General features: G+C 37.4%; 1 protein-coding gene across 1 annotated transcript; it reads left to right on the top strand.

Annotated features, from left to right (window-relative positions):
• The first annotated feature begins 3,046 nt into the window (after positions 1-3,046).
• On the top strand, positions 3,047-20,914 carry CFAP206 (cilia and flagella associated protein 206). The gene is made up of 12 exons (XM_062571036.1): positions 3,047-3,154; positions 4,496-4,579; positions 4,915-5,005; positions 6,182-6,370; positions 6,649-6,807; positions 9,130-9,338; positions 10,333-10,452; positions 13,142-13,340; positions 14,115-14,252; positions 16,298-16,491; positions 17,522-17,665; positions 20,684-20,914. The coding sequence occupies exons 1-12, from the start codon at positions 3,047-3,049 to the stop codon at positions 20,912-20,914; spliced, it is 1,866 nt and encodes a 621-aa protein (XP_062427020.1).
• The last annotated feature ends 1,583 nt before the right edge of the window (positions 20,915-22,497 follow it).

Genomic DNA, 22,497 nt, shown 5'->3' with positions numbered 1-22,497 from the left:
TTTTTTTTTTTTTTTTTTTTTTGATTGTTAAGTTCAAAGCCAAACTGGAGTTCCTTGATCGGCAAAATCTTGCTGCCATGCAGTTTCACACTTTCAGCATGATGGGGACAACTGCCAGCTTTCCCGAGCGGAGTACCCTGCGCAGGGTGCGAGAGCAGCCTAAGCTCCTCGCTTCGGCCAAGGGGGCTGCAGCGGAGCCCCTCGGGGCTGACGGGCCGACGGGGCGGCCCCGCGCTCAGGCCGGGCCCCCACGCTTGCGAGCTGCGGCTCCTTCCCCCTCCAGCTCCCTGGTGCAAGAAAAACCCAGCGGTAACTGTGTCTCGGGACCAGCAAAACCGTCGGTTTTATTAGAAGTAAATGCCTCGGGCACGCCACTAGGGGGAATATTTTACCTATATTTCAAGTTAGTACAAAGCAGACTATTTTTGAGGCTTTCCAAGGAAAAGACAAGACTTTAATTCTACTTGCAGCAACACTGGGTAAACTCTGCCTCCACTCCCAGGAACCGTGTGTGAACCCAAAAGTTAACACTAGCTCTAGGGGAGGCATCCAGACAGTTTGACTACAAAGTAGTTTGTTTTGTAGTCAGTGTAGGCTGCAACCTAAAGAGTTGATGATTTCCATGGAGACAATTTGCTTTTTATAAAAAAAAATTAAAAATCGACTTTTTTTTAGGGAACTGGAAATGCTTGGGAGTAACGGAGGAGAAGAATGACACACCTGTAACCATGCTTATAGTCTACAAGGAATAATATATGGTCTACTTTCAGGACATGTGCAAAGAGTGAATGTGGCCTCTTTCACTCCTGCGAAAGGAGTGAGGTGACACTGCGACAGAGTCACTCAAAATATTTATTCCCAGGGTTTGGTCTTCTGAGCCAACTGCTCTTTGGATTGCAGATATCCTACTGACAACTGGCAAGATGGAGTTCGTCAGGGAATGTCAGTGATGTCGAGTGCCGAAGCAAGACGTTCTCGTACTCACTGTGCCTGCCACTCTTTCTGCTATCCCTTACCCTCACAATCTCTTCTGAAAGAGATACATTTCATGTATATGTACGTGTATGTACACATATATATGTATTGCATGCATGTGCATATACATATATGCATATGTCTAAAATATTGTGTGTGTGTGCATATATATATATATATATATATATGCACACACGCACAAATAAATCAAATCTGCAAATCTGCGCCTGGCAATCTTCTTGTCTCCTACTAAACTCACAATCTCTTTTGGAAAATATGTGTGTGTTGTATATATACACACAGAGAGCGTGTATTTTGTATATACATATATACATTTTGCATATATACTTATGCATATATGCCCATACCTGTTTTCTATATACACACACCTACGTGCTTATCTTTGCATATGTACATATATATTTATCTACATATAACTATACATACGTTTATATATATGTATATATTTATCTACGTATAGCTATACGCTGGGTATATGTGTTTATACACACAGATGTATGTACGTGCATAAGTACATAAATATTTTGTATATGCACATTATGTTTTGTATATAACAAACATCCATATATATATATATATATATAGCTCCACACACACAGAGAGCTATATCCACGCAACACACACGAGCAGCCGCGGGCACTGCCTGCCGCGCACCTGCTCTCCACGGGCGCATGCGCAGGCCGGCGGGGCCGACGAGGGAGGTGGGGGGCGGGGCCGAGGCCGGGGGCGGGGCCAGGGCCAGGGGGCGGGGCCGCAGTGGCGGCGCCATGGCAACGAGCGGCCGCCGCGGGGCGGGCGCGGTGGCAGGTGAGTGCGGGGCGCCGGGTAGCGGTCGGGGTCGGGGCGCCGCCGCCGCCGCTCTGAGGGGCCGCGCGGCACCACGCGGAGTGGCGGGAGCAGCGGCCGGCGCGAGGCCGGGCCGGGTGAGGCAGCGGCGGCGGCGGCGGCAGCAGCAGCAGCAGCAGCAGCGTCGTCGTCGTCGTCGTCGTCGTCGTCGTCTTGAGCCCGCGAAGGCCTGGCAGGAGCCGGGAGCAGCCGCGGCCGGGCCCAGCGCCGGGGCTGCATCTGCTGTGCTGGGCCCAGTGCTGGGCCGCCCGGTGGAGGAGAGCACGGATGTACCGGAGCGAAGAGCCGCGAAGATGTTTAAGGGAGCAGGGGAGCATCTCCCCTGCGAGGAAGGGCTGAGGGAGCCGGGGGGGGGGGGGGGGGGGGGGGGCGGGCTGATCAGCGTGTGTAAGCACCTGATGGGAGGGTGTGAAGAAGGTGGAGCCAGATTTCTCTCAGCTTTGGCCTGTGACGGGGCAGGAGAATTTGGGCATGTGTGAAACACAGAGGAGATTCCTTCTGAACATAAGAAAACACCTGTGCACTGTGAGAGTGGTCAGATTCTGGCTAGAACGGGTTGTGCGGAGAGGCTGTGGAGTCTCTGGGCTTGGAGACGGTCAAAATCTGGCTGGACCCGGCACTGGGCAACCTGCTCTAGGTGATCCTGCTTGAGTGAGGGTCTTGGATTAAACTATCTCCAGAGGTCCCGTTATTTCAACAACAAATATTCTATAATTTTGTGGTTCTTGTCAGTGCCTTTGTCATGTCTAGCAGGTGTTTGTAAACATTAAAGCCTCACATTGGCTTTCAATTGCATTTATAAATAGCATTTTGTTCCTACAGAACTGTCCGTTTTTTCCATTCACCTCTTGTCAGTTGCTGAATTAATCTTAATCACTCCATGAGAAATATTCCATATGTCAAACAGACTACCTGGAAGAATATTTTTATAATCAGCTTTCATTTTTCTTCCTGTTGATCTTGTTTTGCATTAAGTTCTTATTACTTGGAAACACTCGTGTCAGCTGTGGTCCATCCAGCCATAAATCATCTCTGCCACCTTTAGCCGACTGGTTTCTGAAAACATGAAAGCCTGAGAGGCTTTGCAGAAAATACACTGTTGTTGCTGCTGGTAAATAGTACAATGGGGAAAAGAAACACTGACAGACAAATCTAAAATATATGATGATAGATCTAAAGCCCATCATTATATTGTTCATTCAGGATGTCTTGCCATCAAACTGAAAATGTCATAAAGAAAATCATTCGTGAAATAGGACAAGAGTGTGCCAGTAAAGGACAAACTGTTTCTGAAACCTTGGTAGCTTTCCTGGTAAGAATAAATTAAATATTTTAAGTTTTTTTTATTATTATTATTATTCATTCACCTGTTTTTTCTAATAACATTCAACTTCTCTTATAGTCAATAAAGTATTAACAAATAAATATATTTTAATAGCAGAGCATATAGGTCAGAATTTTCAAACCTGGGTGCTTTTAGCTTTTTTTTTGAAAGGGGATCAATCTCAATGTTGTCATTGATAGACAACTGTATGTATGCTAAAACATTATACACTTTGGCAATCTGTTCTTACGAACCACAGCATTGTTGCAGAATATAGCCTAAATGCACCTTCAGAGCTTTGTGTGTAAAAAGATGGAGCTTCTTTCTTTCAAATGTCATAAGAACAGAATTGATAAGCTCTTGGTAAGCTTTTGTAAGAATGTAAATGGTTCACAGCAGTATTGTTAGTCTGTCTTTTTTCTTTCTTTTTCTCTAGATGAAGAAGACACTGTGGCTTTAAAAAATACACTGGGCTCAAAAATAGTATTAATTAAACATTAAAAATCTTATGAAAGAAAATCTTTCTCATGCGGCTTGCAAAATACAGCCAAGCATGCAAATATTTCCGTGTTTGCAAAACACTATGAAATTTTTATCCAAATAGTATTTTTTATATGTGCATGTGTAGTGGTGCATGCAACACCAACCTAGAAGTGTGTAAACAAGCATGATAGATTTTTATAAAATTTTACTTAGAAAAACATTTTTCCAGGAAACTTTTATGGAGCTATATTTAAATATTTCTCTGCAGAGTTTGCATCCCACGTAGTTAGATTTTTTTTCCACTGGTGTCAGAGAACTGAAATTGAAACTGTCAACACATGAAATGTGGTAGCTTTATGTCATTATCAAAGATTGCCATGGAAAAAAGAATAGTAAAGATAGTATTTGCACAGCTGGATAATCTGAAGTATATTGGTAATCCTCCAAATGGGAAAATCTGTAACTTTCCACTGTTTCTTTTAAACCACAGCTCTGTCACAGTTCCTTTTGTTCAGTAAGTATATAAAGAAATTCTTATGCATTGCACTCTCCAGTTGTTGGACTCAATCATTGTAAACCGTTGTTCCTACAAACCTATTCATTCCATCAGAAAGTCTCATGAATATGTGTCACTCTTGGTTACAGTAAAGAAGGGAGATTACAGGGTCATGAGTTGTTTATAATTCACAAGGATAACTAAAAATGGGAAGAATTAGTTTCAATTGTTTCCTTTTAAGCTAAAGAAATATTGTCTTCATGTAAGATTTTTTTAGGAAGAAAAAAAGGCAAGTCCCAAAGACTATATGTTGAGATATAAATTAATAGCTTTCTTTTGGCAATCTCTAGGTGAAAGCTGTTGTTCTAGATCCAAGAAATGACTTTAATGTGGATCGAATCCTTACAAAACAAGATGTGCAAAATCTTATCCAGGTAATTCTGATGTGGTATCGAATTCCCTGTCAGGACTTAGCTAAGACTATAGCATTATTTACTACCTGTTCCTAAAACTAAAATGCCATTTTGTTTTGATATGTAAATTTTCACACCTCTAATGATACTTTATTCTTGTAGTTCTGTACCTCAAGATTGGACTGTGTGTTCTTTCATGTTAATAATGCCTTACACTTCATAGTGTTCACTATATGTTGGGAGAATGGGAAGAAAAGGACTTTCTTACTGTTAAGAAACATGTGTCATAGTCAATGACAGTTCAGAATTTTCCTCAGTGATTTGAAATAATTCATTTATTCTGTCTCTCTTCATAGCTCTGTGTTACTAGACTGCTTGACATAACAAACCCATCTCTGGACACGATTAAGATGCAAGTTTACTTTGATATGAATTACACAAACCGCGGTAATTTCAGTACAGATAAATTATTTAACTGAAGAAATTGATTCTGAGTTTAGCATTTAATAACTCTCTGTAGGGATAATAATGACTCCTGTTAAATCACTGCTGGCAGTAAAGCAAAATAAAAATCCCTGAATAAGTGTACTACATAGGAGTATGGTGTTTAAGTGTGGATATAGGAGGGGAAAAGATGTACATTAGATTTCAGGGCACACTCATCTCATCTTATCTGAGAGATTTACTGAATGGAGTGATTTAGATTCCTTGAGATCAATTATGCTTTCAGTTGCATTGGCTTGCTGTGTCCAGCTGGGCACCCAGCACCGTACTGGTGTATCTGAGGGAGTGCCCCTACCCAAAAGTGCACAAATGTATCTGAAAGAGAGCTTAGTGTTTTATCAGTTTCCATAATTCAGAGATATAAGCAATCTTGAACGATCAGTTATCGTTTCAAAAAGACCAAATTTATCTGATTCAGAGATTTTAGTAAATAAGAATATTTCAAACCTCATGATATTGTCAAAGCCGAGTATGGTTTGGTCTGGCCAATGGTAACTTCACACGGTCTTAAAATGGGGATGCGGAAATGGAAAAAACTGAGAAAGGGAGAATGTCTCTGTTGTCACTGTAACTTTAAATCTTAAAGGGACAGGGAGGGCTGGGACAAAGATGACGTCAGAACAAGAGAATAAACTTTATTTGGGGGAGAAGTCATGAAAATGTTGTTTTATTATTTTGGGACATTAAAAACAAAAATTAGCAAAACTGAAGAGCAGCTCTAAAGCACTTTTGGAAGGAGCTCACTAAGTTCAGTAAAATTCTGAGACCCTGGGTAGTCAGATTTGGGCATGTAACTTTAGGTTTGTGCAGAATACGTGTGTGTGAATGTGCGTGATAGGTTCCTACTACCAGAGTCAGAAAGTTGCTGACTGGGCTATATAGTTCTCCTAAGGTTGGGCTAATGGGTTCTCTGGACTCTGCTGACTAATTATATCAGTTATGCTGATGTTAAACTCTGCTACTGTAAATTATAATCGTCTATAATGGTCTTGGACATCTCATTCACCTATCTAGGCTTCAGAACTCTTGAGCAGGCACTGATTCTAGGAATTGCACCCTCTGTATATGCCAAATTGCAATGAATTTACGTCGCACTTTCTAATAGTCCTTCTCTCTTAGCTGAATTACTCAGCGAGCAACATCGTGTTCTGGAGGGAAGGCTGGCCCCTGTGGTCAGAGATATCACGGATAGTCGTCCTCGTACAAAAGAAGAAATGGAGAATGTGTATCGAACAATTGTTAGCTATGTGCTGCTGTGCTCTGGCCTTGGATCCCCAACAGATATTGAAGTTGTCAGGGAGGTAACAGGTCAGTAAACTCTCAGTAGCGAAACAGGGCTTTTCTTACTGGAAAAAAAAAATTGCCTTCTCTTTGCTGATCTTTAGCTATAGATGTGGTAAACTGTGATGTGATGAATGGTGAGTATCCAGACTGGCACTGCCCAGCCTTGAAGACAAAATCTACCATAGGCTTTCCACAGTTACTTTCCTCAGTTGTTCAGCAGAGGAAGTTATTTGTTTGTTTAATAATTTTCTTTTCTGTTCCCTCAAACTGAGGGCTTTTTTCACCTTCTGTAATCCTTCCAGCTGCCTTGCAGAGTGTATTCCCTCAGACAGAGCTGGCTACTTTCATCTCACTCAGTAAGAAGAACAAAGAGCAACAGCTGAAAACTCTTACCATGCTTGTCACAGGGATTCGGTTGTACAACAAGGAACGGGGGAAGGGAGGAAACAGCATTGATGACTGTAAGTATACAACAGTATTTTGGTTATGAATTCCCAATTAATTTGTCCTGGTCTTCTTTATTACTTTAGTTCCAATGATATCCTGTCTCGTTAGATAAACAGCTTTGAACCTAAGGGAGAAGTACATGTTTTATATTTGAGTATAGGTTTCCAGGTAGACTACTGTTTAGCTATGAGTCCTATGCAGTCGAAGTGGAAGGGTGATCTGTGTTATTTTCATGTCCTGCTTTACCTCATAACTTGTTCCCTGATCTCTTGCCACTAAGTGATTGAATTGTGTAATGTTTGCCTTAAAAACAGTTAATTAAAATCTCAAAAGGAAGCTGTCAGTCCAGTTAGAATTTTCGGTGAAGTGTGTTAATTAGAAGTGATAAAAGTCGATGGGGCGTTATCTCTATTCTCATTATTTAGATAAACTTCTTCAGATTCTTACCACGTTCTCAAAAACTGTGAATCTTTTGGCTTGTTTAATAAAAAAGAGGCAAAAACCTTGAAGCCTTGTTCAGAGTAGGACAAAACTTTCCTATTGCTCTTATTTTTAAAAGTTTTACTCTCTTCTGTCCTCCAGAAGTCAACATGAGTTCTGGTAAGCTTACAATTAATAAATAAATGCCTGTTCAGGGGAAATGTTTTTGAGAATATGCATATAGCACGGAATATAGTTCAGTGTGGGGACTTATTCATAGGAAAGGTCTGCAGCTTAATTTTAGGACAAAAACTTTATTTTAAAAGACCAAAGTTTCTGGAATACAGGCTACAGCCTCTCTCTCTGCTGCTGAGAAAATTGTACTTTACTGGAAAGCAAAGCACTTGCTTTAGGTAGTATTTAGGTAGTATTTTAATTAAAGTAGCATAAGTAGGAAACGTATATTTACCACATCCAAGAAAGAAGGAGGCAATTTTTCTAGATTTTCATGATACCTTTTTCTGCAAGTCTTATGCAAAATATTTTTATTTTTCTATTTTTATAATACATACTTTCCTGCAAATGCCGCCTTTCTGTGTTGTGGTTGGCTCTATTCTAGGTTCACAGGGCCTTGTTAACAGTGTGACCAAATATTCAACTATTGTGGTTATATAGTAGGTGCGATTTACAACACGTTGTGGCCTTTGTCACTGTAATATCTGTGTTTCTGTGGCTGATTAAACTAGATAATGTTTGTTAATCCTGTTACTCTTCTTAGCTTACTATAGTACGGATTCTATTGTGTTGGCCTGTCTATGCATCACTTTTGAATAGTTAGGAAAAGACAGAGCATGAATGCTCTTAGAACAGAGGTTAAAATGCATGTCTTTATGCTTAAGGTCAGGTTAGACCCCTAAAACATATTAGCAGCAATCTTGCTGGGGTAGGAATGTTCATTGGTTTTTTACTCTGCTTATAAAACAGTAAATCAGTCGAGGTTTCTCCTGCTGTGGTTAGATTGCTTATAATACCTGAGCAAATTTACTTCCCAGTCTAGCTCTGGTAAATCTAGCCTATCTGTGCCTATAGTGTTTTGAGTAGAAACACCTAAACTCCAATTAACGTGCTGCTGCTTGCCAGTGTTTCTTGCATTAAAAATTAAATCTGAAGAGGAATAAACAACAAATCTCTGTGCTGTGCACTTCAAGAAAGTGGCTGGACCTTCTTATCTCATTTCTCTTGCAGAGATATCTGTTTGCATATCAAAACAGAGTGTAATGGATGTCCTCTGTTGATAATGCATTTTTAAAGAAAAAGAATTATTTATTGAGTATTTCATATCAGCTAAAATGTTTTAGATTAACCTGTGCCATTTTGGGGAATTTGTTTTTTTTTTTTTTTTTAAGTACTAATATTTAATTTTAGTAACTGCACAGATATATTCTTTTTCACATAGTACCTTTTTTGGTGTTTAATAACAATCTATGACTCTTGCTTAGAGCACTGTTAGATCTCCCAGAATCCAGGCAATGGGAGCCTGTTTTTGTTATTCATATTTTACAAATGAGAAAACTGAGAATTGAAAATTATGCAAATTGTCTAAAGTCTCTCAGAAAACCCATGTCAGTATTTGCAACTGAACTGCATCTATTATAAAACTAATTTTCTCACAGTCCTTGACTTCACTGTGATGTTTCTGCACTTGTAATTACTCCTCTTTGGAACCACTTGATTAGTGAGATACCTCAGCTGAATGTGGTACACAAGCATTTAAAAATTCATGAATAACAGGATAAAATTTAGAAATCAGAGTGTTGTTGGAAGACTGCTTTGCTCATAAAATTATATTGTAATGATTTGCTAATGATTTAAATCAATTGTTTTATATGTATCTCACATTTATTCTATACAAACAGTGCCAGCCATTCTGAATGAAGCTATTCCGTCAGCTACACGGGCTCTTGATGAATGTCTTAATACTTGCCATATGCTAGCCCCCTGTTTCACAGCTCTGTTGGAGTCAATGCATGAAGACCATTGTAGATATATGCAGCTTAGTTCTTTTAAATTAAAAGAAGCACTGTTCAATGTGAGACAATACGAAGCTTTCCTTTGCATCCTCCTGGTGAGATATTCTTATGTTATATCCTATTTTTATTGCAGATGGGATGTATTCAAGTTACCTATTTGTACAAGATAGAAAGGTGAGGGGCTTGATTCAGAAACCAGTGAAATCAGATTTATCTCAGTACATGAGAACTTACATAATCTGTCATGCAGAACTTTGTAACTTGCTGGTTTTGTCTACTGTCAGGTAAAAGACAAAACAGATTGTTTGATCCACTGTGGCTATGCTTCCGTTTCCCTTTTGGTTTTTATTTTTTTTCCTAGATTAACTTTGTTAGCAGAGGATTGAGAAAGTAGGATTTTTTTCTTGTTTCTATACTGATGCTTGGTCTGCTTGGACACTGTATGATGACTGGAGAATAAGTTGAATTCTGTCATAAAATATCTAGTAACAAAAGCCAGATTACCGGAAATAACAAATTAGATTTCTTAAAACCTGAAATTTGAAGAACAAAAAAGTTGGACAAGAAGACTTGTTTCTGTTAATAGCTATACCACAAAAAAAGCATGATAGAAAAATTCTCCTTGTTCAATGTTTATATCATCTCAATTTTGATCTGAAAGCACCTCCAACACATACTGAGTGATCAGAAGTCTCTTAAGAATACCACTTAAATCCTTGAAACTTGCTTTCTTTATAAAGACCATTTTATTTGTCTTTTGAAAAACTGTAGGCTTTTTATTACTTTGCTGTATATCATAAAGCTATGAAAAATATTTCTCATTTTAAGTTTTTTTTAATTCTCTTTATTGTTAAAGTGCAGAGATTTTATATAAAAAATACTAATATATGTTTGAGAGAAGTGGTGCCTGGTTTTATATACTTGAATACTTAAGGAATAATATACTTCATTGAAAGTTACGATCCATTTCATTTCTTAAAATAGTTGTCTGAAAACAGTTGATTGAAGAGATCTAAATGAATATTTAGTACCTAATACTTAATTTTTTTGACTGTCATAGTTCTTACCTGAGGCACATTCTCTTTCCAGTCTGAGGTAATTACAAGTGCTCGAGAAGTTGAAGCGACAAACACACAGTTTGCAGCAACAATGGAGCAATTAAAAAGCACTGTTCAGAATAAGGTTTCTGTGGGTACCACCGAAGTTTTTGTAAGTATTTTGAGTGGAAAACCTATTCTTCTTAATTACAAAACATTAGAAAACTATTACAATATACTTGATCCAAGTATTTTTGCATAGTTTGTGTTAAGAAGAAGGGGTTTCTTCTCTATTGTAATTCCAAGTGATTTTTGAAGGGGCAACTAAAATAAAGATTGGATCTCAAGGTAGAAGAAAAACAGGGTGCAGAAAGGGAGGAGAAAGAATTAAATGGTATTTTATTGTAAGTATCTTCAGTCACTTGTCGGTATTTGTAGATTTACAGTTATATTCTCTTGTTTGGTGTAAATACTCTCTCCTGTTTCTTGCAGAAATGGCAAGAACAAAATAATAATAGATAACAGCACATGATTCTTTTAAAGTTCTTTCAGATAGCAATATCCTGTAATTGCAATAGGACTCTGGATAACATTTTTCTAAAGAAGGTAGGTTTCTAAATAGGGTTTTCAGTCTCTCTGGCCTTCCCAATAGCTTCTGGATCTGTTGGCCAGCTTCAGCCAAGTTAGCTGGAAATCTCAAAAATAACTCAGTTTCTACGAGTTTTGTGAAAAATAAGCAACTGGACAGACATAGTTAGAACCCTCCTAAGATGAAGTCTGCAATGGGAGTGCCTCAGTTAACATGTCCAGCCAGCCAGCCCTTCCAGCTGGTCAGTTTGTGTGTGCTGCCCGGCCAGTGAGCAGACAGGTAGCTCTGTACCATCCATACTCCTTAGTTGATAGTTACAGGACGCAGGAGGAAGGTGTGGGAGGAAGAGTGAATTAGTGACAGACACCAGAAGTATTGTAAAGGCAGGTGCTTGACAACGCTATGAAGACCTGAGGTTATTACAGTAGCACAATGTAATGGAAGTGGGACACAAATCTGACAGAGACCACGCTTCATTAAATTTGCTTTTCATGGATTAGAGCATTGTCTTCCATTTTAATTCCTTGTATATAGAATGCCTGAATCAGCATGCAGCTAATGCAAATTTAGGTTATATTTCATCCTTCAAAACAAAAGATGAAGTGAAATGAAGATGAAGAAATGAAGTCTAATGTGGATGGGGGGAGGGAGATCCTGTCCCCTTTACCTACTCAGAGAATTTCTTATGCTTTCCTTAAAGGCATCTGCCCTGCAAATTCATGAGTGGCACTTTGACTGAGGTGCATCTCAGGCATAATCTGACACTCCAGTTTGTATAAGCTTGTGATTTTCTAAGCCAGACACCTTCTCATTTTGGAGAACATTTTCCCCTTTGTCCAGCTGCTCAAAGCAGTTCTTTTTTTCCATCTTTGTGGAGTTTAAGTGCCAGGTGTGTACTGTAAGATGGTCATAAAGGCACAGGAAGGAGGAGAGTAAAGAGGTGAATGAGCTTCTCTCAAGGGCAGGTCAGAGAAGGAAGCCAGGGCTATGTTCTTTGACTTGTTCTGAAAAGTCTGTTTCTTCCCCTGGGTGATAAAAGGAGCCTATGAAGATTCAGTTCGCTAACCTGAATTTAACCTTTTTGAATACACATTACCCTTTTCCTTAGAAGCTCTTTGCACTTCTCTGCTTCTTTCCTAGATTTTCTTCTCTCCTCAGCTTGGTTTGCTGGTTTTACTTCTCTGTGGGAGAGAGAATATGTAAGGTCATTTGATTTCAGGTCTTTCTCAGGCAGAGATTTTTTATTACAGAACCCTTTAAATAACTCTTGTTGTCTTCAAGAAGTTGCTGAGAAGCTGCATCCAGCAGGAATGTAGAGAAGCAGGACATTCTACAATTTAAAAATTGTAGGATAAGGCCTCTATTTATAATAAGCAGGTGTTATAAGAAACATAATAGATTTTGTTCATATTCTTTTCTTTATTCTAGCAAGAATAATTTTGATCTTGCTTCCTTTCCTTTAATTTCTTCCATTTTTTGTAACTGTAACATTTCCACAGTGTTAGTGAGACTGATGTATTCCAGGGCTAACTCAGTTGGCCATTCTTAACATAATGTTAATACGCATATAATGTTGTTAACACGCATTTCAGTTTCATTGTATCTCTTCTAAACACTCTTGAGTTTAGATTTAACAGGGCACATTTTCTCTCACTGTCACTGAAATCAACATTTATCCTAAAAGCTCACAAGTTTTTTTTCCGCATATGTGTGCGCATACATGTCAGCATCGTTGCTGGGAATGGCAACTTCCAGTTTTGTCCTGAATGTTGCACCCTCTGAAGCTTGCACACCATCATTTGGGCACATACTATGGCTTGGGTATTGTGGTACTAAGTGAATGGAAACAAAATAATACAGCCTGATATTTTTTTTTACATATGAGTGTGTTCTGATTTCATTCGTTAGCTAACTAGTTGCATTTTGTCTGATCCTAGCACAGAAATTTCTCTGCCCCATCCTATTCTTGCATTTGCAGTTATTAAACCATATTGGCAGTGAATCATTCAATTCAAAGTATGGCCTCGGCGTAACCTATTTTGAAAAGACTTTGTAGTTAAATGAATAAAAAGAATCATTCTGTCCCTGGGGTCTGGGCATATCTGCTAGAAGTTCACTTTGAAAGCCCAAGAATTACCCTGAATTTCTGGATGATGAAGGCCTTGCAGATCAGACCTGTTTCATTCATAGCTGGGATTGTTGAGCACAGCGTTTGGATTATGTTACAGGCATAAACAATTATGGATTCAGATCATTTTCTTTTTTCTGCCAGCCTCTCTTTGTTGCACTTTCGAACCTATGGACCAGCTATCAGGATGAGATACTGCTGCTAAGTTTGCTCACGAATATGACTAATAATCTGCAGCAGTTCTTGGAAACCCAATCACAGCTTTTTCCTGAGGAAGTGCTAACATCTCTTCTCGAAGGAGTGACTGTGAAAAGTGATGAGGAAAGGATAAGAGAAACCATGGGTACTAAAAATTATTACCTTTTCTTTTTCTTCACTTTCTCAGCCCTTGCAAGATTTTGTAATTTAAATTCTATTTATAGAAGGTGCTACACATTCATTTTAATAACTGGAGTTTGCAGAGAGGTTAATAAAATGAAGCCCTAGAAAGGTATGGATTTATTTTTAATGTAGTGTGGTTCAGGCTTTTATTTTTACATTTTTAATATATTTTTATTTATATGTTTTTTTATGTATAAAATTAAAATGTATCTCTTTACCAGATAGAAACATGCCTTATAAAAATGGCGGAATGTCCAGAAAGAAGAATATGTCTAAAATTATTTTTAAGTTTCTTAAGGTTGTCTGTGTCTTTTATATCTTCTGGAACTTCTGAAAAGGGGAGGTAGAGGGGAATAAAAATGCTAATTTAATGGAGCTTTGGGTACTAGAAATATTAGGGAAATCATCTTACAAGGAAATAACCTAGTTTTACTCTAGGATATCTGTAATGTGTGAGTGGGTAAAAACTAAATAGAATCATATCATCATCTTCTTGTAATCTCTGTTTCCAAACAAAATTGATATTAAGAAAGGACCCTGAAGTTAAATGAAGCTTTCTTTGGAAGGATCTCTCCTAAAGCAGGCCTGAGGTTTGGCTTTTGGGATCTTAGCACTTCAGGCAATCCTGTGAAGATAATGGGAGTCCAATCATCCTGTAACTTTATTATATGCTAACATGAGATTTTTTTTTATTTTTTTTTTAACTGCCATCCTTCCTTTGTAAACCTTTTTCCAGGAACCAGAGTAAATGTTTCTGATTTCAAGAACCAAGAATGGCTTTTTCCAGAGACTACCACTAATTTTGACCAGTTGCCAATCCAGTACCATGGTTTCTGTGCTTATGCAGTTGGTGAGAAGGGCCTCATTCTTCCAGGTATACTTTGTAGTTACTTTTTCTTTTTTTATTTACAAGTACGTAAGCACCAGTGAAAATGTAAAGTAGTGATCTGAATGCTTTCTTTTGTGCCAGATGAGGAGAACTGTATTTTCATGCATGCAATTTCCATCTCAGATAAACCTTTAAAAATATTTTTCTTTAAAAAATATTCAGATAAACTGTCCAAAATAGACTGCAGGAGAGTTTCAAGAGAAAGTAGGCTTACTCAAGAAGAAGCAGAGACAAGATGTGATGATTAGATGTTTCCTTCTGTTATCTGTGCATGTGTATAACCTACATGGCAGCTGAATGCAGTTTTTTGAGTTTTGTTAATGTATTTTTAACACAGGATAACAACAGTCATTCCTTGTATTTTGTGTATCAGTGTATTGTAAGCATAATCATGTGAGCCTAAATCTTACGTATTTTTAAACTGTGTCTAGAAAGTACCAAAATTCTTCTCTGAAGAGAATGGAAAATTGCATTCAGTGGTCAGCTAGTCATAGGATTTTTTGGTCTGGTATAGAGTCACTTGTTTTGAATGCAAATCTTATTCCAGCTAACCTATCAGTTCATGTTGCCTCCCTATTCTTTATAGGACCTATCCATATAGAATGTTTCTAAACCTACAGCTAGTTTTAGGGAGTTAGAAGGAAAATACTGCCATTTTGGGGGGCAATATTAAAAAGTATGTATTTTAATTGTAATGTAATTCACTTACATTTACTTAGTCTTGCACATGACAACAGTTGTCCTGGATCAGATTAAGAATCTCTCTAGCCTTATGTCCTGTTTCTGGCTGTGATCAGTCATAGACACTTGAAGATTATGAGAAATCAAGCAGGAATAGTCCTTCCTTAATTATATCTTTCTGTGTTCTAGCAGTCAGTGGTTGTGGGATTTTCTTAGATAAATGTTGTGTCTGGACTATTATGATGAATAATCCTTCGTTGGAGTTTCTTCATTTATCTATTTGCTTTTTGAATCCATTTAGACTTTACCATGGGATGTTCTTATTGTCAAGTTAATCCCACAATTATATGTAGTATGAAAACATACTTCTTTGGTTTTAAAGAGAATGTTTTAAACTGTGGCTTGGTAATTTTATGAAAAGTCTGGTAGTTATTCTGCTGGAAAATTCATGAATAGTCATGTTGTGTCAGTTTTGCTTACAATTCATGGTTTTAGAACCCTGTATCATGTTCTTTTTCAGCAGTTGACCCTTTTTCATGTTGAAGAGGCCTGTTTCTTTAGCCTCTCTTTCTATGAAAAGTATTCCATGCCTCTGATCACTCCTGACTCCCTTGTTCTACTTTTTCTTATTCTGCTGTGTTGGAACAAAATACAGTATTCCATAATTGCATAATGATATTGTTTGATTTTCTCACTCTCTGTTTGTGTCCTTATACTGACATTCTTTTTGCTTTTTTCATTGCCATGGAGTAATGCAACATAACATTTTCAAGGCCCTGCCTGTGATGATTCTAAGTTTTTTTCCTGGGCAATAACATCTGAAACAGAACCTGCTACTATCCTTGAGCTTAGGCTGTGTTTTCCTGTATCTGTTATTCAGCCTTTATTGACATTTAAATTTCCTGTTATTTTATTGTCCAACTTCTTAGTTACTTCATGTGATCCTTCAGATAATTTAGGTGTTATGGCTCTTGGTATAGATGGGCTGCTGCTGTGCTGCAATCAAATATTTGTTGGAGATTGTAGGGCAAACATTTGTGGGTGTGGGAAACATATATAGGAGGGAGTGTGCGTTTACTTATGCCCTTGCTATAGGAGTTCTATCCATTATTTTTCTAGATATGGAGCCTCATCTCGACTCAGACATGCTGGATGTGAACTTACCAAAAGCAGTTGTGCTGGCCTGCAGAAATACATACTTCTGTATTTAAAAGCTTACATTCAGGGATTTATTCTGATTACAAACAGAAAAAGAACTGAAAGAGGCTTCAGGGAAACATAAAATCGTAATTACAAGTGCCATTTCTGTTGGATATTATACTGATTCGCTATATTATTTTGTTTTTTAGGAAACCCTGCTATTGGAATTTTAAAGCACAAAGACAGATGTTACGTTTTCAGTTCCAAAGAATCTGCATACATTTTTGCTCAGAATCCAGATAAATTTATTCAATTGAATACAGAAAAAGCAAAAGAACATGCAGAGCTAATTCAGCTCCTCGAACTTCATCATCAGTTTGAATACCTTGCTCCATACGCACAGGTACACATTGCCCATGCCTCTTGCTGGGTCACTGATCTGTCTGTCCTTTCACAGGAAGAGAACAGATGATACCCATCTTCAGAAAAGAAGTATAATCATCTGCCTTTCATACAGAATGTCTTCAGGTCTTTAGGGTATAGATAAGAAACATTTTCTCTTAATGTTGTTTGCACATCATCTCTGCCTGGGAGGATGCATACAGCTGAAGGGTTGTGGCACTGATAAAAGCTTTTGTCCTTAGCCTAGGAAAATTCTGTGGCCGATGTTCATATTCCTTGTTTTGTAAAAGTAGCTTGAAGGAACCATAAATAAATGCAACAGAAGAAGATGAGCCAGGTAGCATATTAACAGGAGCTTCCACTCAGGAGTTCATCAGTATGTACTGGTGCGGTTGTAATGACATCTGAGGACAAAAGTTACAGGACAGATAACAATATTAAAGAGGGCTCATTATTAATGAATGTGACAGTACTACCATGTGAAATCCAAAGCCTTGATTTGGATGCACAGGCTTTTTCTGATACATTGAGAATTGTAGCTACCAAATGATGCAGAGAATGTAGCCTTGAAGTTGCCTCTGGTGAGAAAGATAATGGCTTATGTCTCTGCCAGATATATAAGAGATATATATCTGGCAGAGATATAAGCTATTCTCTTAAATAAGATTCATGATTTCGAGCCCATTCCTGGAAATAAACTGAGATGCATGCCTCCTAAAATACATTTGCTGGTTGTGGGGTCCTTTTTTATCCAAATTCCAATGATTAAGCATGTAGCCAGGATGTGGGAGGCTAAAATTCAGCTCTAGTCTAAAGGGTTTTCTGTCTGATTTTAACTGTGTCAAATATATATATTTTTTTTCACTGGGAAGACTGCAGGGCAGGCAAAAGCACTGTTGACTATAAAAATCATTATTCACTTGTCGTTCTCTCACCTGCTTTTAAAAAGTATCATGAAAAGTGTCATGTCAATATGACATTTTACTGAAATGCCTGTATTCTTCTAATAAATGCCTTTTTTTTTAATACAGGCCAGAAATAGAGAAGAATGTTTGATGAGACCAATCACAAAATGTGACAGTAGTACTCAAACTGATACTCATATTTTGCCCCCAACTATTGTGGCATCCTATGAATGGAATGAGTGGGAATTGAGAAGAAAAGCTATAAAACTGGTTTGTACTGTTATTACCAGATTTTCATGTGTAGGATACCAAACTTCAGATTAAATTATTGTAAATTGTTGTTCCTTTCAACATAAATGTATCCCACACATCTGAATGTATCCAATGATAAACACTTCTGTTATAACCAGTTGTCTTTTTTTTTCAGGTATTTTCTATCCTTGTTTCCATACTTTTCTTCTCACTCTCCCACTTCTTCCATATTTTTTTTCTCCAAACTGTTTTTGAGCAGTCCTTTTGGTGCTGTCTATTCATTCTAAATTCTTTATTTGCCATGATTAATTTCTTTATTAACAGTGAATTTTAAAGCCCTTTATCTACACTGAAATAACGTTAAGAGTTTAAAGATAATGCTACATACTTTTGCTGTAGAGAAATGTTATAATAGGGTTGGTTTGGGTCAGGCAAAACTTCATTGCCTGTTGAGTGATGTATATTAATATTGTAAAATTGTAGTAAGTGGCAGATAGAATGGTTAGGAATACCTTTGATTCTGTTTGATCCTGCAGGAAACTTTCTCTAAGCTAGCTTATCCATCTCAGGAGATATCAAAGAATGAGGCCTTTATTTTTTGCATAATTAAATATTTTTTCATTTTATTCCAATACCTCATGTTTACTAAAACCAAATCTACTTTTTTGAAAATTTTGTCTCCCTCTTCCATGTAGAACCAGTTAGGAGAGGTACAAAAGAGAGCAAGAAGGCTTAGCATAGGATATAGAATGTAAAGGAAATGTTTGTTATACAATCATACTGAAAATCTGGTAGATTGGGAACCACAGTGTATCCATATGTCACATACACAAAAGCTTTTAAAGTAATGGTATCTTTTTAAAAAGCTGCTTTTAAGGGCTTGTTAGCATGTGCAGTTGTTAAGGTATAGCACTTGATTTTCACCACTCAATCAAAATGAACTTGATAGTGTAGGGAACAACCAGTTACAAGTAGTAGTTACCAATAATAGCTGGGCACAGAATACTGCTCGTACATTTTTGTGAACAGTGCAGTTTGGAGCCTTTTGGTGTGCTGTGCAGCCTATTTCCTTTCTGCTGTTCTTTTTGCTCTTTTGCCATGAACTCTCCAACATTATATAAGGAGAACAAAATTCTGGAGTGAGAATTCTTGGCAGTATTAACTTATTTATAAAGGCTTTTAATAATAGTTGTTATTGAGGCATATAAATAGAAGCCAACTAAGTTACAATATGCCTAGCTGAAAGCTTGTTTGCTTCTCTAATAGTATGTGCTGTAGCACAAGTAAGACACATGCATTCAATGATTTATCTTCAGCATAAGCAAAGGATTAAGCACAAAGAGCACACCTAAGTCACTTTGTAGTTTCTTAGTTTAGAGACTAAGGATGTTTTAGTATCAGTTGTCCATATGAGACATTAGTGATGCTGACTGACACAAAAATTCCAAGATCCATGCAGTTATTTGTCTGCACTAACTGTGCTGAATTTAGAATACAAAAGTGATACAGTATTTAAAATTAAAGTGCTTAACTAACAGAAGTCAGTTACCATCTCATCTGTAAATTGGATGCTGGTAGGGGAGAAAAAGACACATTTGTGCGTTTTATTAGAGGATAAGCTCAGATGCCTGGGTTTTCTTTTCTTTTCTTTTTTTTTTTTTCTCTTGTTCATACTGCACCAGAAAATTTGTGTTAATATAAAGCATTAAAATATGACTTTGTTATAACATTTATTTGATGTTAGAAAGTAAAGTTTTTGATCTATGTCTGTTTCTTTGTGCAAGCATACAGTATTTCTTGCAATAACATTCATTCAGTTCTTGAGAGGGATAAGCTTCATAGAGAAACAGTATTTCATGCCCAGTCTTGCTTTAATCATCAGTCAATAGCTTTCTCAGATTAAATGCTAAAATACCTTTCTTTACATTCCATCTCTTCTGTAAATTCATTATTACTCTTTCTTCTGAAGTTTTCTTGATGACACCATGCATAAAATTTAGCTGCAGATTAAGATACCAAAATATGTCTACATGTAGGAATTTCAACTTCCATTACAGTCAGAGATCTAGTTAGCAGAGTCTGGAGAGTACTTTGGTTTGTTCTTATATGAACACCTGAATTTGGTCAATTTAATCACTCTTCAGCCTCCACTGACTGGCCTGGATGCTAGGGAATTTCTCTCTTACAGGCAAGTGCATGAATCCTACCACATGAAACTGTATTTTGTATATTTCAGTGAGAACATTATGTTACATGTTTTGCATTATTTTGCATCAATCCTGATATGAAAAGCTTATGGAAGAAGGAACATACATTTGGTGTATTAAGCGCTGACTTTGTAATATTAACACTTCATAAGAAGTGTTTTTGTAGTCATATCTACAGCAGCTGCTATGATTAAACAGGGCTTTATTCTTGCAGTCATAAATTGCCTTACATTTTGCTCCTTGGCAAGGAGATAATGAGCAATGTCCGGAAGGGAGGCATTTTCCCCTTTTATCTGATACTTTGTGACAAAATCCCCCAAGTCATTTGACAGAAACCAGCCAAAGGCTTAATCTTCTAGTTTAGTTAGCCTTAATATTTGGAATCCTCAAAGTTGTTTTCCGTCGCAGGTGCCCAAAGAGATTTATCTGCATACTGTCACGTTCAGGCTGCTTTCAGATTGATTCAAGTGAATTTGAAGCACTGGAAGAACTTAACATGAAAAAGAACATTTTATTCTAACAAAACAAAGTCTTCAGCATTTAAAAACATTGAAACAGTTACCAATGAGAAACAGAAGTGGTAGGAAGCTGACTTAAAATGGTGCCAGCTATATGTGCTGCCGTTCAAACATACTGTTTAGATTCAGGAGTTACCAAATCACAGTTGCAAGTGTGTTTTGATGCTAGGGTGAACTGTGCCATGTTATGGGTTTTGTGAAGCCTAAAATATACAAATGAATAATGTATAACACTTAATTATACACTAGCACAAAAATGTTCAAAGAAAAAGATTCTTATCTGATTTTTTTGTTTGTGTGTGTGTGTTTAGGCCAATTTGCATCGCAAATTAACTCATGCCATGCAGACTAATCTCAGCCATATGAGAAGAGAGAACTCTACCCAAGTGTACTTGCCAAAAGATGTTGGCACCCAGACTAAGCGTGAGAACTCAAGCAATGTACCCAGACCACAGATTTTCTTGGAAGGTCTCCGAGGTGGATCATCTCCTACAGCTCATATGGTCAAAGTAGATTTAACAAGAGCAGTAGATGAAACATAGCTGAAAACGAGAAAGCAAAAGAAATCCAGTAAATGTATGTATAAAATTCTCAATGTATTTCTGAATTAAAATACAGCAGATTTTACTGTGGCTGTGATTCCAGGAGCAGTTGTTTTATTTGTCATATCCGTTAGGGCCTGCAGAATGGCATTAAGTAGTAGTAATGATAAACCTGAAACACCTAGATTTTAAAAAGCAGTTTAGAATTGAGGCATGTCTGAAGATTCTGACTTAAATTAACATTTTAATGGGAAGTGTGTGTTTGGGGAATTTGAATATTTAATAAAATGATTGTGTGCTGCAACACTATCCTTAAGAGCCACGTCTTTGAATGGTTCATAAAAGGTATAATGTAAGACAAAGAGCTGTTAAGAGATAACAAGGCCAATCGTGCAATTTCTACTGAGGCATAACTCTCACTGATGGGAAGTAAGAATGAATCCCAAGACAGTCATCCAAACATCACCTCTTAACCTTAGAGCAGCAGCATCAAGAAGGTAAATCCAGCAAAGGAAATCACCCTGGGTCCTTAAGCCTGCTCATTTGTTCTGTGGATAATGCAAATGTCCTTCCACAGTGATTTGCTTTAGAAGTATAGGCTAAGGCTGGGAGGTCTAGAGGAGGGAACAAAGGATCTTGGATGGCTCGGGCAGTCATTTTAGCTCTCCAGCAGTTTCTCTACACATTGGCTAAATAGTGTGTGTAAACACACTAGAAACAATAGAAACTAGACTTCAGGGCACCCTTTAAAAATTTCTGTTTTATTTATGTTTTTTTAAAAAAAGAAAAAAGCAAAACAGGAAAAGGTTGTTAGTTTTATTTCAGTGTGGCAGTGAAATATGCTGCAGGCCTGATGAGCTCAACTGCAGCTAGCATTTCTGTTTGTGAAAAACAGAAACATTTAAGCTTTAGAATGAAACATCTTTTTTCAAAGTAAGGAGTAATGAAAAAAGGAAACCTCTCAAAAACAAACAAGTCCAAAATGAAGTTTCTGGAAAATGTGTGTGTGTTTTGGTCAGGTGCAACATGATGCATCACAATTTCTTGGTTCTTCTTATACAAAATCAGTGATAATGAAGTTAGAGGATTCCAGCAGCCAGGTGACTTTTCTGTGGTTTTCTCCAGCATTCTTTACTTGATTATAAAAGTGTACAGCTGGGACAAATTTACAAGGCATTAAAAAAAAGGGGGGGGTGGGGGGGAGCAGGCACGGAGCACAGAAGAAACTTAAATCAAGTAGTGTCTTAGTATGTTTTTTCACTTCTGTTAAAAAAAAAAAACTAATTAGTAGCAGTCAGATGTGCTGCTCATTGTTTTTCAGTGATGGCACTGTTTTTTAGATTTATTATTAAAGACATGAATGCTGTTACCAGTTGCAGCTTTTTTATTCAGAAAAAATAACCTATTGCTGAGCTGCTGTTAATGCAATACTTCATTGTTGTTATCTCCATGTATTTTTATTGTCATTTACTTTGAATATTTTAAGTCCCTTCTCTGAACCAGCAAACAGGTATTTTAAGAATACATAACTACATTTATTTAAAAGAAAACTGATGATTGAAAATCCTTTTTATCCTGCCTAT

Source organism: Rhea pennata, chromosome 3, assembly GCF_028389875.1.
Source record: "Rhea pennata isolate bPtePen1 chromosome 3, bPtePen1.pri, whole genome shotgun sequence".
Lineage (NCBI taxonomy): Eukaryota > Metazoa > Chordata > Aves > Rheiformes > Rheidae > Rhea > Rhea pennata.
Note: the sequence above shows the minus strand (reverse complement) of the source record. Positions and strands in the feature narration are given on the sequence as shown.

Bases quoted from the DNA above. Each gene is read 5' to 3' on its own strand.
- CFAP206 (XM_062571036.1), top strand. From the start codon at position 3,047: ATGTCTTGCCATCAAACTGAAAATGTCATAAAGAAAATCATTCGTGAA. The intron at 5,006-6,181 runs GTAATTTCAGTA...CTTCTCTCTTAG, and splicing joins TATGAATTACACAAACCGCG to CTGAATTACTCAGCGAGCAA. The intron at 6,808-9,129 runs GTAAGTATACAA...CTATACAAACAG, and splicing joins AGGAAACAGCATTGATGACT to TGCCAGCCATTCTGAATGAA.